Source organism: Ranitomeya imitator, chromosome 2 (genome assembly GCF_032444005.1).
Source record: "Ranitomeya imitator isolate aRanImi1 chromosome 2, aRanImi1.pri, whole genome shotgun sequence".
Lineage (NCBI taxonomy): Eukaryota > Metazoa > Chordata > Amphibia > Anura > Dendrobatidae > Ranitomeya > Ranitomeya imitator.
Window position 1 is genome coordinate 324,503,470 of NC_091283.1, and position 14,954 is coordinate 324,518,423.

Consider the following 14,954-nt stretch of genomic DNA (forward strand, 5'->3'; position numbering starts at 1 on the left):
CCTCTTTTCAGAGGCCCCTGTTACCAGGTAACGCTTCTTCTGCTGAAGCACCCGAACCCATGGAGGTGGATCGTCTCCGGCTGAGTCCCCAGGAGCGTGAGGAGAGAGTCGCCCGGAGGTTGTGTCTCTATTGTGGTGGCTCCAACCATTTCCGCCGGCAATGTCCCAGAAGACCGGAAAACTCCTCCACCTAGGACAGGTAAGAGAGGCCATCCTAGGTGAGAGTGATAAATCTCTACCGTTAACTGTTTCCATACAGGTGAAAGTCGGTGACAGGCGATTCTCAGAGTTGGCGTATTTGGACTCGGGATCTGCAGGTAACTTTATTCAGCGAGACATGGCTCTCCGCCTCGGCATTCCTATACACCCCCTGCAGCATGCCCGCATCATCACCACCATAGACGGGAGACCCCTACTAGATTCCGTTGAGGGCATTACCAGTGAGGTGGAGCTTCAGATCGGAGCTCTCCATGCTGAGAGGATTGCCTTTTACGTGCTACCCACTCTCTCTCTGCCTTTCATGCTCGGTCTGCCATGGCTGCGTACTCATGAGCCAGTCATAGACTGGCGAAGTGGGGAGGTCCAGCATTGGGGTTCGGCCTGCCATAGCCGTTGCCTGCTGTCCGTCCGGCCTATCCGTTTACCTCCCTCACCTACGTCCTTGCCCGGACTTCCGGAGGCCTACTGGGCATTTGCGGATGTCTTCGATAAACGAGAAGCAGAGGTCTTGCCCCCGCACAGGCCTTATGATTGTCCCATCGATTTGGTTCCAGGTGCTTCTTTTCCTACAGGACGAATCTACCCTCTGTCCCCTGCTGAGACTCAGGCGATGTCAGAATACGTCACAGACAGCTTGGCCCGGGGATTCATCCAGAGGTCCCCATTCCCTGTGGGAGCCGGGTTCTTCTTCGTGAAAAAGAAGGACGGGTCCTTGCGTCCTTGCATTGACTACCACGGATTAAACGCTATCACGGTAAAGAATAAGTACCCACTGCCTCTTATTCCAGAACTCTTCGATCGGCTCCGGGGAGCCCGGATCTTCATCAAGCTGGACCTGCGAGGGGCTTACAACCTTGTCCGCATCCGGGTCGGTGACGAATGGAAAACCGCCTTCAACACCCGTGATGGTCACTTCGAGTACCGGGTGATACCCTTCGGACTGTGCAACGCACCAGCCGTTTTCCAGGAGTTCGTGAACGACGTCTTCCGTGACATGCTGTATGTATGTGTAGTGGTATACCTGGATGACATCTTGGTTTTCTCCCCAGACCTACCCACACACAGAAGAGACGTCCGACGAGTTCTCCTTCGATTACGGGAGAATCGCTTGTATGCCAAGTATGAGAAATGCCTCTTCGAGCGGTCTTCTCTGCCGTTCCTTGGATACATTGTCTCTGACTCTGGGCTGGAGATGGATCCTAACAAGGTGTCGGCCATCATGAACTGGCCTCGGCCGGTCGGGATCAAAGCCATCCAGCGGTTCGTAGGATTCGCCAACTACTACCGGCAGTTTATCCAGCACTTCTCGGATCTGGTCAAGCCTCTCACAGCACTCACACGCAAGGGAATACCTGCTAATGGATGGACTCCAGAGGCCGAGTGTTCCTTCCAGGCACTCAAACGGGCCTTCTCCTCCGCACCAGCCCTGCACAGGCCCGTCGCTGAGAAGCAGTTCTTTCTGGAGGTGGACGCATCCTCCACAGGTGCCGGGGCCGTCCTCACGCAGAAAGCCGCCTCCGGACGCATGGTCTCTTGCGGCTTCTTTTCGAAGGCCTTTACCCCCTGTGAGCGGAATTACTCCATTGGTGACCGTGAGTTGCTTGCCATCAAGATGGCCTTGGAGGAGTGGCGTTACCTCCTAGAGAGAGCAGTGCACCCGGTGGTGATCTACAACGACCACAAGAACTTGGCCTATCTCCAGTCTGACCAGAGGCTCAATCCTCGTCAGGCCCGTTGGTCTTTATTCTTTGCTCGGTTTGACTACCGTCTTCATTTTCGTCCCGCAGATAAGAATATCAAGGCTGACGCCCTCTCCCGGTCTTTTCTTACCAACGATCAGGAGGAGGAACCTCGTCCCATCATCGATCCATCCAAGGTGATCATGGTTGCACCGCTTCGACTGTCGCAGGTACCTCCTGGTAAGACGCTGGTGCCCGAACTGAATCGAGAACGCATCCTTCGCTGGGGACATTCCTCCTTACTAGCCGGCCACGCGGGTCTGACAAAGACTCTACAGTTGATCGGTCGGCACTACTGGTGGCCTGGGATGCGTCAAGAGGTGTCAGACTACGTCTCAGCCTGTTCTTCCTGTGCCCGCAACAAGACCCCCAAACGGCTTGCCCTTGCCTATACCATCAAAACCATGGCAACACATTGCGATGGACTTCATCACGGATCTCCCTGCATCCTCCGGGAATACTGTCATCTGGGTCGTGGTGGACAGATTTTCCAAGATGAGTCACTTCGTTTCTCTGCCTGGTCTTCCTTCGGCACCCAAGCTGGCCGAGTTGTTTGTTCAACATATCCTCCGGTTGCATGGGTTACCCTCCAACATTGTTTCCGATAGGGGAGTACAATTCGTGTCCCGATTCTGGCGGTCTCTCTGCAGGAAACTCGATATTGCCTTGGACTTTTCTTCGGCTTATCATCCACAGTCTAACGGACAGGTGGAACGGGTAAACCAGGTGTTGGCAGGTTTTCTACGACACTTTGTCAACGCACACCACGACAACTGGACGTCTCTACTGCCTTGGGCGGAGTTCTCGTACAATAATCATGTTGGTGAGTCCTCTCGTAACAGTCCATTTTTTATTGTATATGGGCAACACCCGAGGATCCCGACTCCCTTGGACATCGCGACTCCCAATCCTGCAGCAGAGGCCGTGGCTCGCGACTTCGCCAACATCTGGAACAAGACTCGTGAGGCTCTTGTGAAAGCATCCCAGCGCATGAAGGACCATGCCAACAAGAGAAGACTTGATGCCCAGATGTTTCAACCGGGAGACAAGGTATGGTTATCAGCCAAGTACGTCCGCCTTAAGGTGCCCTCCTTCAAGCTCGGACCTCGGTACATCAGACCGTTCAAGGTGTCCCGGAGACTCAACGATGTGTGCTATCGGCTACTACTGCCTCCTTCTTTGCGAATACATAATTCTTTCCACCGTTCCCTCCTCAAACCTGTGATCCTCAACCGCTTCTCCCAGGATCCGGGAGAGCGTCCTCCTCCGATTTCGGCCAATGACGAGTATGAGGTCAGTGCCATCCTGGATGTGAAGAAGAGAGGGCGTGCCACATGGTACCTGGTCGACTGGAAGGGGTTTGGTCCTGAGGAGAGGTCCTGGGAGCCGGAGGGCAACGTCCATGCTCCTCGTCTACTACGGCGGTTCTTTGCCAGTCGCCGCCCGGGGGGGCCTGGAGGGGGGGGTACTGTCACCACCTCGCAGTCAGGGGCGCCTTCTTTCTCTTCCCCGCCTGCTCTTACCTCTTCTGGTCCTGTCCTTAGCCAGCAGGGTCACGCTCCGGTCATCCGCTGGCGCTCCGGGGTCCGTCCCTGCAGACATGCTGCCCGGGTCCTTGCTCCCATGTCTGCTGCACTTCCTCCTTTCTCTCCCTCTCCTAGGGAGTGCATAGGGGGTGGGCAGGTGAGCTCTCTGGCTTCTTAAAGGGTCAGCCCCTCCCTACTCACTGCCCCTCCTCCTGGCCTATCACCTTGAGGCTGGAGGTATATAAGGATCTCAGTCACTCCTGGACACTGCCTGGGCAACTTCTATTATCCTGAAGTTGCTGCTCCAGGTCTTATACTGCTAGGCTTATCGTTCCAATTTGCCTGTCTTACTCTGTGTTCCTTTTTTCCCTAGGATCGAGTCTGGTCTCCACAGCATCCGGAGTCCAGTATCCTGTGTGGTTCCCTGCAGTCTTCTTCCTGCTTCCAAGTTCCACATTCAGCCCTGTTTTGTTTATTAATTTCTTCCTACCTCCTAGGTTGGTTTAACACAGGTGTCTGCCTCATCGGACCCTCTATTGGTGGTCTAGGGGAAATCCCTGTATAGGGGTCACTCCAGCCTTGGTCTCCTTAGAGGCTTTCTGGTGTTGTGGCCCTGTGGCCTTCCTTTGGGGTGTCTCCCCTAGTGTTTGTATTACTGCACAATAAAGCGTTTGAACCTGCTTTCCTGGTCTGGTTCTCCCTTCCTGGTATCAGTAACTGCTGTATTTGCGGTCCAGTGGGTCCACCCGATAGACACGTCTGTAAGGCGTGACAGTACTATCCCGTCGAGGTGACCTGGGACTTAATTCCCAGGGACGGGATAGTACGTCATATACGATCGGCCGCGCTCACTATCGCAGCTGACATCCGGCACTATGTGCCAGGAGTGGTCACAGACCACTCCTGGCACATTAACCCCCGGAACACTGCGATCAAACATGATCGCAGTGTTTCGGTGGTACAGGGAAGCATCGCGCACGGAGGGGGCTCCCTGCGTGCTTCCCTGAGACCCTCGGAGTAACGCGATGTGATGTGGTCTTCTACCTCCTCCTTCCTGCAGGCCCCGTCCAATATGGCTGCGGGGCTGCTTCCGGGTCCTGCAGGGAGGTGGCTTGCAAGCGCCTGCTCAGAGCAAGCGCTTGCAAGCCTCCAGCACTGCACGTCAGATCGCTGATCTGACACAGTGCTCTGCAAAGTGTCAGATCAACGATCTGACCCTATAAAATGATGTCCCCCCGGAGCAATGTTATAAAGTTAAAAAAAAAAAAAAAAATCACATATGTAAAAAAAAATAATACCAAAACAAAAATAAATAAATTGTTCCCATAAATACATTTATCTAAAAAAAACAAACAATAAAAGTACACATTTTTAGTATCGCCGCGTCCGTGACGACCTGACCTATAAAACTGTCCCACTAGTTAACCCCTCCAGTGAACACCGTAAAAAAAAAAAAAAGAGGCAAAAAAACGCTTTATTATCATACCGCCGAACAAAAACTGGAATAAAACACGATCAAAAATACGGATATAAATAACCATGGTACCGCTGAAAACGTCATCTTATCCCGCAAAAAACAAGCCACCATACAGCATCATCAACGAAAAAGTAAAAAAGTTACAGTCCTCAGAATAAAGAGATGCAAAAATATTTATTTTTTCTATAAAAATTTTTCGTATAAAAGCTCCAAAACATAAAAAAAATATAAATTAGGTATTGCTGTAATCGTACTGACCCGAAGAATAAAACTGCTTTATCAATTTTACCAAACGTGGAACGGTATAAATGCCCCCCTTCCCAAAATAAATTTATGAATAGCTGGTTTTTGGTCATTCTGCCTCACAAAAATCGGAATAAAAAGCGATCAAAAAATGCCACATGCTCGAAAATGGTACCAAAAAAAACGACAACTCGTCCCGCAAAAAACAAGACCCCACATGACTCTGTGGACCAAAATATGGAAAAATTGTAGCTCTCAAAATGTGGAGACGCAAAAACTATTTTTTGCAATAAAATGAGTCTTTTAGTGTGTGACAGCTGCCAATCATAAAAATACGCTAAAAAACCCGCTATAAAAGTAAATCAAATCCCCCTTCATCACCCCCTTAGTTAAGAAAAAATAATGAAATTTAAAAAATGTATATTTCCATTTTCCCGCTAGGGTTAGGGTTGGGGCTAGGGTTAGGGCTACAGTTAGGGTTGGGGCTAAAGTTAGGGTTTGGATTACATTTATGGTTGGGATTAGGGTTAGGGGTGTCGTTAGGGTTACGGTTGGGATTAGGGTTAGGGGTGTGTTGGAGTAAGGTGTGGGGTTAGGGGTGTGGTTGGGATTAGGGTTAGGGGCATGTTCAGGTTAGGGGTGTGGTTAGGGTTATGGTTAGAGTTGGGATTAGGGTTAGGGGGTGTGTTTGGGTTAGAGTTTCAGTTATAATTGGGGGTTTCCACTGTTTAGGCACATCAGGGGCTCTCCAGACGCGACATGGCGTCCGATCTCGATTCCAGCCAATTCTGCGTTGAAAAAGTAAAAACAGTGCTCCTTCCCTTCCGAGCTCTCCTGTGCGCCAAAACAGGGGTTTACCCCAACATATGGGGTATCAGCGTACTCAGGACACATTGGACAACAACTTTTGGGTCCAATTTCTTCTATTACCCTTGGGAAAATAAAAATTTGGTGGCTAAAAAAAACATTTTTGAGGGAAAAAAATTATTTTTTTATTTTCACGGCTCTGCGTTATAAACTGTACTGAAACACTTGGGGGTTGAAAGTTCTCACAACACATCTAGATAAGTTCCTTCTGGGGTCTAGTTTCCAATATGGGGTCACTTTTAGGTGTTTCTACTGTTTAGGTACATTAGGGGCTCTGCAAACGCAATGTGACAGCTGCAGACCATTCAATCTAAGTCTGCATTCCAAACGGCGCTCCTTCCCTTCTGAGCTCTGCCATGCACCCAAACGGTGGTTCCCCCCACATATGGGGTATCAGCGTACTCAGGACAAATTGGACAACAACTTTTGGGGTCCAATTTCTCCTTTTACCCTTGGGAAAATACAAAACTGGGGGATAAAAGATAATTTTTGCGAAAAAAAATAAAGAATTTTTATTTTCACGGCTCTGCGTTATAAACTGTAGTGAAACACTTGGGGGTTCAAAGCTCTCACAACACATCTAGATAAGTTCCTTAAGGGTCTACTTTCCAAAATGGTGTCACTTGTGGGGGGTTTCAATGTTTAGGCACATCACGTGCTCTCCAAACGCGACATGGTGTCGCATCTCAATTCCAGTCAATTTTGCATTGAAAAGTCAAACGGCGCTCCTTCCCTTCCAAGCTCTGCCATGCGCCGATACAGTGGTTTACCCCCACATATGGGGTATCGGCGTACTCAGGACAAATTGCGCAACAACTTTTGGGCTCCAATTCCTTCTGTTACCCTTGGGAAAATAAAAAATTTGGGGCGAAAAATCATTTTTGTGAAAAAATATGATTTTATATTTTTACGGCTCTGCATTATAAACTTCTGTGAGGCACTTGGTGGGTCAAAGTGCTCACCACACATCTAGATAAGTTCCTTAGGGGGTCTACTTTCCAAAATGGTGTCACTTGCAGGGGGTTTCAAGGTTTAGGCACATCAGGGGCTCTGCAAACGCAACATGTCGTCCCATTTCAATTCCAGTCAATTTTGCATTGAAAAGTCAAACGTAAGTCCTTCCCTTACGAGCTCTGCCATGCGCCCTAACAGTGGTTTACCCCCACATATGGGGTATCAGCGTACTCAGGACAATTTGTACAACAACCATTTTCTCCTGTTACTATTGGTAAAATAAAACTAATTGGAGCTGAAGTAAATTTTTTGTGAAAAAAAGTTAAATGTTCATTTTTTTTAACATTCCAAAAATTCCGGTGAAACACTTGAAGGGTTAATAAACTAACTGAATGTGGTTTTGAGCACCTTGAGGGGTGCAGTTTTTAGAATGGTGTCACACTTGGTTATTTTCTATCATATAGACCCCTCAAAATGACTTCAAATGTGATGTGGTCCCTAAAAAAAAAATGGTGTTGTAAAAATGAGAAATTGCTGGTCAACTTTTAACCCTCATAACTCCCTAACAAAAAAAAGTTTTGGTTCCAAAATTATGCTGATGTAAAGTAGACATGTGGGAAATGTTACTTATTAAGTATTTTGTGTGACATATCTCTGTGATTTAAGGGTATAAAAATTCAAAGTTGGAAAATTGCAAAATTTTTGCCACATTTCCATTTTTTTCATAAATAAAAGCAGGTAATATCAAACTAATTTTACCACTATCATGAAGTACAATATGTCACGAGAAAACAATGTCATAATCATCAGGATCTGTCATAATCATCAGGATCCGTTGAAGCATTCCAGAGTTATAACCTCAAAGGGACAGTGGTCAGAATTGTAAAAATTGGCCTGGTCACTAACGTGCAATGCACCCTTGGGGTTTAAGGGGTTAAAGCAAAGTTTGGCCAGAAAGACTGGACCTGGTCTTGTAGGGACCATATGAGCACATTCAGCAGCACAGAAGCGAGAGAAGGGAGATTCAGAAAATAAGATATCAGAGATCTAGGAAGCCAACAGTATAACTACCCTCCGCTTTCTCTTACGGACCCATCATAATAATGTTCCTTAAGTGATTTTCTAACTTGTCAGTACATTCTACATGCGCTGTTATTTGGCTTTGTAGTTTACAGATCTGGGTAGATAACGGTCACCGTCTTCTATCCCCAGAGGGTAGGTGAATCCTCCAGGTTGTAAGTTCTATATGAAAGGGCTTTCAATGCCCAAAGTCATTTGAACATTTTTCAATGGAGGAGAATGTTGTGGTCTAGAGGCAAAATGGCGATCTTGGTAATACACCCGGACTACACCACCGATAAGGCAGCCACAGCCGGTGACTGAGAAGAATCTGTGACTTCTCTGTATTTAGTGGTTACTACTCACCTGGGTAGTCATATGTAGGAATCTCCTCTTTACACCACCCATCACCCCTCACATATGTCTCTGTAGTATTAATATAGGTCAGATCTTCACTCTAAAACAAATATTGAAAAAAATCACAGACAGATGGAGAAGTCACATCTATGATCAGCTCTAATCCTGCCATCTCCACCGTTCTCATTACACAAGTATAAAACATATAATACTGGGGGATAAGGCTGGGTTCATATTGCGTTAGGGCAATCCGTTTAGCGCTAAGCGGTAGCGGATTGCGCCAACGCAATGTCTTTTTCAGGGTCGCGTTTAACGTTCCCCGCAGGGAACGGACCTCGGGTGCAGCGTCCGAGGCGCGTCACAAAACACCGGCACATCGCTAGCACGTGCCGAAAATGGCACGCGCTAGCGATGCGCGTTCCCATTGCTGCCAATGGGCGCGCTAACGGACGCGTTGCACGGCGTTAATTTCGCCGTGCAACGTTGTTCGTTAGCGCGGTCCCATTAACGCAATGTGAACCTAGCCTAAAACAAGACTGAGCACAAGACCTCCACAGCCATCTACACATCACAAGGGAGATCTCATGACACCTTCTGTTCATCTACCTGGTGATCCTGAGGAACATTGGGATCTTCTCGTTTACAGTCCTGTGGAAGAAGAGGACGGGGACATCTCTCTGGTGTTGTCCTCTTACTGGATAGATCTGGAGGAAACACATACAGGGACTGAATTCATTATTTACATACTGATAATTATAGGCCGTGTGTATTTAGTCCTGTCTATTACCTGATGATGTGGGGGGCTGGGGAACCTCCATCATGACGTCCTTGTACAGATCTCTGTGTCCTTCTAAATACTCCCACTCGTCCATGGAGAAATAGACAGTGACATCCTGACATCTTATAGGAACCTGACACATACATTGATACCGTCATCACTCCGATCCCTTCATAGCGTTACTGTATAATGTCTCAGCATTCCCAGCAGTGTCACCTCTCCAGTCAGCAGCTCAATCATCTTGTAGATGAGTTCTAGGATCTTCTGGTCATTGATGTCGTCATGTACTAGGGGGTGAGGTGGAGGCCCCGTGATTGGGCTCAGGGGTCTTCCCCATCCCTCAGACACAGGGTCCTGACAACTCTCACTAGAGGTCTTCTTCACTACTGTGTAATCCTGGTTATGGAGAGACACATTAATAAATCTCACTACAGACATTTCCAGAGTCCTCACCTCTACAGTTCTGTCCATCTGTTATTCCCATAGATAAGAATGATGTAATGTGACGTCATCAGAATCTCTCACCTCTCCAGTAAGCCGGAAGAGGATCTCTAGGCTGAGGTGTAATATCCTCTCCGCCATCTTTTCTCTGTCCATATCCATCTTTGATGGATAAATCAGGAACATTTTCTTGTGTAGAAGATCTTCACTGAGAGGATCCAATATTGTAGAGACCTGAATGAGAAGATGAGCCGATGTAACATCATAAAAATCCTGTGTAATAATACAATTACTGGAGATAATAAGGGAAACATGAGATTTATTATTTTACAGTATTCAGTTTTCTTCTTCAGATCTACTAATAAAACCTATATATTTAGGCCACAGACAACAAGCAGTTTCTTCCTGGGAGTCGGCAGATGAATACGTTCCTCATAGACTCATCTTCCATAACGCTAATTCTCGTCTCATTTACCGACCCTGGAATCGGCATTAGCAATACTGCAGGAGATATTCATTACACGTGACAGGAGAAATAACTACTTCATGATGAGGACGACATCTTCATCTTCTACTACGGCTCTAGAAACAGATTTGTCCAGAGTCGGTCACTGACTCCATCACCACCGGCCTCTATATGAAGGTTTCCCGTCTTCCACGCACTGTAATCTTCTATCACGTTAGATCTCAGCTCTGATTCACACACAGAAGTTTGAGGCTTTTATAAAAGATTTTTTGTTTCCACAAACACCGCAAACGAAATTATCTGATCTCAAATAGAGATGGGCGAATCCGAACAGTAAAGTTCGGCGTCCGTACTGAACACCTACTGTTCGGGCACGGACACAGAACACAGACTTCAACAGAAAATCAGTGTTACTGTTCGGGTTCGGCTGTCCCAATACCGGGTGTATGCTTCGCTGTCATGTGATCGGTGGGGAAATCCTTCCCGCCGGTCAGGGAACCGCGCTTCCCATGCTGACAACGGTATAAAGTTTACCTCCGGTCACTGGTGTCAGCTGATGGGACTACTGCTCCTGTCATCTGATACCTGCAGCTGCTAATTACAGTGAGAGCAGGAGCTGTGGATGGGAGTTTTCATTAGCTGCTCCTGCGCTGTAAATAAACAATTAAAAAAGAAAAAACTAGTGTAGGTTCCCCTGTAGTTTTACTAACCAGCCAAACAAAACTCACAGTTGGGGGCTGCAAACCTCAGCTGTCAGCTTCAGCGAGGCTAGATAAGAAGAATAGAGGGGCCCCCATGCTGTTTTTTTATTTAAATAATTTAAAGAAACGGCGCGGGGTCCCCCCATTTTTGACAACCAGCCTTGCTAAAGCTGACAGCTGGGGGCTGGTATTCTCAGGCTGGTAAGGGGTCATTGTGAAGAAACCAGATTGTATCTTAATTTCCCAGACAACCATGTTTTTGGAAACCAAAAAGAACTGATTTTTTATCTGTATATTGGCTTGTGAATTTAAGTGTTTATAGCTGGTGGGTCAAGAAGACAGACTTGCCAACTGGTATACTATCCAACATACTGTGTAAAGGTACCGTTACACTTAACGATTTACCAACGATCACAACCAGCGATACGACCTGGCCGTGATCGTTGGTAAGTTGTTGTGTGGTCGCTGGAGAGCTGTCACACAGACAGCTCTCCAACGACCAACGATGCCGAGGTCCCCGGGTAACCATGTTTACCCTGGTTACCATTGTAAAAGTAAAAAAAAAAAAAACACTACATTCCTGTCACGTCCCCCAGCATCAGCTTCCCTGCACTGTGTAAGCGCGCTGGCCGGAAAGCAGAGCGGTGACGTCACCGCTGTGCTCTGCTTTACGGCCGGCCGGCGCTGACACTGGGGGACGCAGGGAAGCTGACGCTGAGGGACGTGGCAGGAATGTAAATATGTAGTGTTTTTTTTTTTTTACGTTTATGCTGGTAACCAGGGTAAACATCGGGTTACTAAGCGCGGCCCTGCGCTTAGTAACCCGATGTTTAGCCTGGTTACCAGTGAAGACATCGCTGAATCGGCGATACACAGCCAATTCAGCAATGTCAGCGGGTGATCCAGCGACGAAATAAAGTCCTGATCATTCCCCAGCGACCAACGATCTCCCAGCAGGGGCCTGATCGTTGGTCGCTGTCACGCATAACGATTTCGGTAACGATATCGTTGCTACGTCACAAAAAGCAACGATATCGTTATGTGTGACGGTACCTTAAAGGTACCTTCACACATAACGATATTGTTAACGATATCGTTGCTATTTGTGACGTAGCAACGATATCGTTAATGAAATCGTTATGTGTGACAGCGACCAACGATCAGGCCCCTGCTGGGAGATCGTTGGTCGCTGAATAAAGTCCAGAACTTTATTTCGTCGCTGGACTCCCTGGAGACATCGCTGGATCGGCGTGTGTGACACCGATCCAGCGATGTCTTCACTGGTAACCAGGGTAAACATCGGGTAACTAAGCGCAGGGCCGCGCTTAGTAACCCGATGTTTACCCTGGTTACCATGCTAAAAGTAAAAAAAAAAACAAACAGTACATACTTACCTACAGCTGTCTGTCCTCCAGCGCTGCGCTCTGCACTCCTCCTGTACTGGCTGTGAGCCGGAAAGCAGAGCGGTGACGTCACCGCTCTGCTTTCCGGCTCCCAGACAGTACAGGAGGAGAGCAGAGAAGCAAAGCGCAGCGCTGGAGGACAGACGGCTGTAGGTAAGTATGTACTGTTTGTTTTTTTTTACTTTTAGCATGGTAACCAGGGTAAACATCGGGTTACTAAGCGCGGCCCTGCGCTTAGTTACCCGATGTTTACCCTGGTTACCGGCATCGTTGGTCGCTGGAGAGCGGTCTGTGTGACAGCTCTCCAGCGACCAAACAGCGACGCTGCAGCGATTCGGATCGTTGTCGGTATCGCTGCAGCGTCGCTAAATGTGAAGGGGCCTTAAGTCTGTACTAGTGACTGTGCATAGGGTGTGTTAAGCTTTGTTTATTGACGTGTGCTGATATGCTAATAGTGATACTTAATCCCATCACCATTGTTTACCTTATCTTGATGTTGGTCTGAAGGACCCTGGGTAATTCTAAAAATAGCTTACAGGCCTCAGGTATAAAAGAGACTTCTTTTCTTCTGGTAAGGAACTCTTCAGGATCAGCTGAAGAACACAGGACTGGTCTCGGATATCTCCCTACGCTTGTCGTTACCTCCTCTCTGTATGCATACTATAGATGGAGTAGCGTCCCTGGGAGCTCGGACGTAACATCTACCATTATCTCGGTGAGTCAGCGGAAGGGTGAGGCCCTGTAATGTGCACCATCTTGGGGTAATTGGTGGGATAGTTCTGTTTGCTATGGTGTGTTGTGGTTCAATAAAGCATTGCCACACTGTTTTACCTTAACCCTGTGTTGTCTGTGTAGTGTATTGCCAACCGGGAGATAGAGCGGGCGTTCAGTGGTATGAGCCCTGGTCCATGCAGACTTGCTTAAGACAGCTGGGCCAGCGGACGAGAGCACCCACTGACCCCATTTCTCCACAGTCATTGATATAGTCTCCCCAACATTAAAACAGCAGCCCATAGCTGTCTAGAAAAGGCGCATCTATTAGATCAAAAGGGGAGAAGCCAGCGCTGTTTTTGGTCAGAACGCAATACAAAAAGTGCACATGCACATATTAATTTCTAACTGTATATCAAAATGAGACATTTAGCATACAATTGATTAATTATTTGAGCCACCCGCCACGTCAAGGCATTCTCATGGGGCAGTCCTACTCTATGATTTTTATATTCGCTGTGCCATTATGGCCTCCTTAGTATGTTAGAAGAAAGACCACATTAATCCCACTCTACATTTTTTTATTATATTTGCTGTGCCATTACGGCCTCCTAAATGTATTAAAAGCGGGACCATATTGAATGCAAACCATACCTGTAGCGTTTCTGAATCACTCCCATGGCGCCTGAAAGGGTATGCGCAAATAAAGGTCGACCAGGTCCAAACATAGATATTTCAGATCTGACCTCCACACTGCCTGACAAGCACCTTAGATAAAGAGACAGGCCCATCTATTAGATGCACCATTACTGGTGCTTTGCCTGACTCTTCCCACTTGCCCTGTAGCCGTGGCAAGTGGAGTTAATATTTGTGAGGTTGATGTCACCTTTGTATTGTTAGGTGACATCAAGCTCACAGCTTAGTAATGGAGAGGTGTCTATAAGACACATATCCATTACTAATCCTATAGTTGTGCGGTAAAAGACACAGCCAGACTAAAATCCTTTATTTGAAAAAATGACACGGACTCCTTTATTAATCTCAATTAAACCATACTTACTGCATCGCCTAATCCCAGCAAATAAAATAAAAATCCAACAATATACCATACCTGTCCGTCGTTCTGTCCCACGCAGTAATCAATATCTGTGGGATAATTAGTTTTCACCAGTATGACGCTAAGATGTGACCAATCCGGCTGAAAACTAGTGGTGAATGAGCTGCTGAGAGCGCGGCATCTGTAAGCAGGTTGCGGGATGCAGTGATGCAAGAGAGGCAGAGCAAGGGTTAACAACTTGAACAGATTTAATATAACAGGGGTTAAACTCCTCATAGGGAGATACAAAGGGAGGTTGAACAGTACAGTGGCAGATAAGCAACAAAAGTGAGCAGCAATCATAATAATGGCAGTTCCTGAAAATCACTTATCGTATCAAAGGCCTCTCAGTCTTTAGCTGTAGCTTTGGAGACAATGGTGCCAGCAGCAGATGGCGTGGTGTGGTTCCAATGGGGTCTATCACGCAACGGTCCTTCTTCTGGCAGCACCAGTCGGTCTCCAGTACCTTCCGCTGAGCCCCTAGTCCATAGGTTGGTGAGGGCCACAGCAGGGCAGCAGCAATTCCAGAATCCGGCGTAGGGAGGTCCACGAGGATTAATTGGTCAGGCCACAAAAGTCTATCTGGTGCACGGCTCTCTCTCAGCAGCCCGGGAATTGTGCTCACAGATGAGGAACACACGGCAACTCCAAGTCTGGTGAAGGCAGGACATCCAACTGCTCGGTCCTTCCTGGACACTTGGGTGATGGCAGGGACTGGTGGGCGCAGAGCAACGCAGCGTGGGTGCTCAAGGGAAGGAGCACACTCTTCAGCCTGATGCTCGCTCTCTGCCCGTGCCAAAACTGACTGCTTCAGAGTGCGCATTTCTTTGGGCACGCGCCCTGCTACTGGGTCAGGGGATCAGTCAGGGCTTTTAAGCCTTTTCCCGGACAACAAGGGAAGCAGCCTCAGCAGTTCT

At 47.7% G+C, this 14,954-nt stretch overlaps 1 protein-coding gene and 1 long non-coding RNA gene across 2 annotated transcripts in view; one reads left to right on the forward strand and one right to left on the reverse strand.

The window, feature by feature from the left end:
- LOC138663520 (zinc finger protein 721-like) overlaps positions 1–14,954 on the reverse strand; it is a 90,112-nt gene that overhangs the window by 64,285 nt on the left and 10,873 nt on the right. The window contains exons 5-9 of the mRNA XM_069749759.1: positions 9,745–9,894; positions 9,436–9,615; positions 9,229–9,352; positions 9,033–9,145; positions 8,451–8,541 (exon numbers count right to left, since the gene is read on the reverse strand). Coding sequence (XP_069605860.1) covers positions 8,451–8,541; positions 9,033–9,145; positions 9,229–9,352; positions 9,436–9,615; positions 9,745–9,894 — 658 coding nt within the window. The remainder of the gene's footprint in view (positions 1–8,450; positions 8,542–9,032; positions 9,146–9,228; positions 9,353–9,435; positions 9,616–9,744; positions 9,895–14,954) is intronic.
- Positions 1–14,954, forward strand: part of LOC138663521 (uncharacterized) — a 67,781-nt gene that overhangs the window by 50,651 nt on the left and 2,176 nt on the right. The window contains exon 2 of the long non-coding RNA XR_011318205.1: positions 12,807–12,945. This is a non-coding gene — a long non-coding RNA (uncharacterized lncRNA). The remainder of the gene's footprint in view (positions 1–12,806; positions 12,946–14,954) is intronic.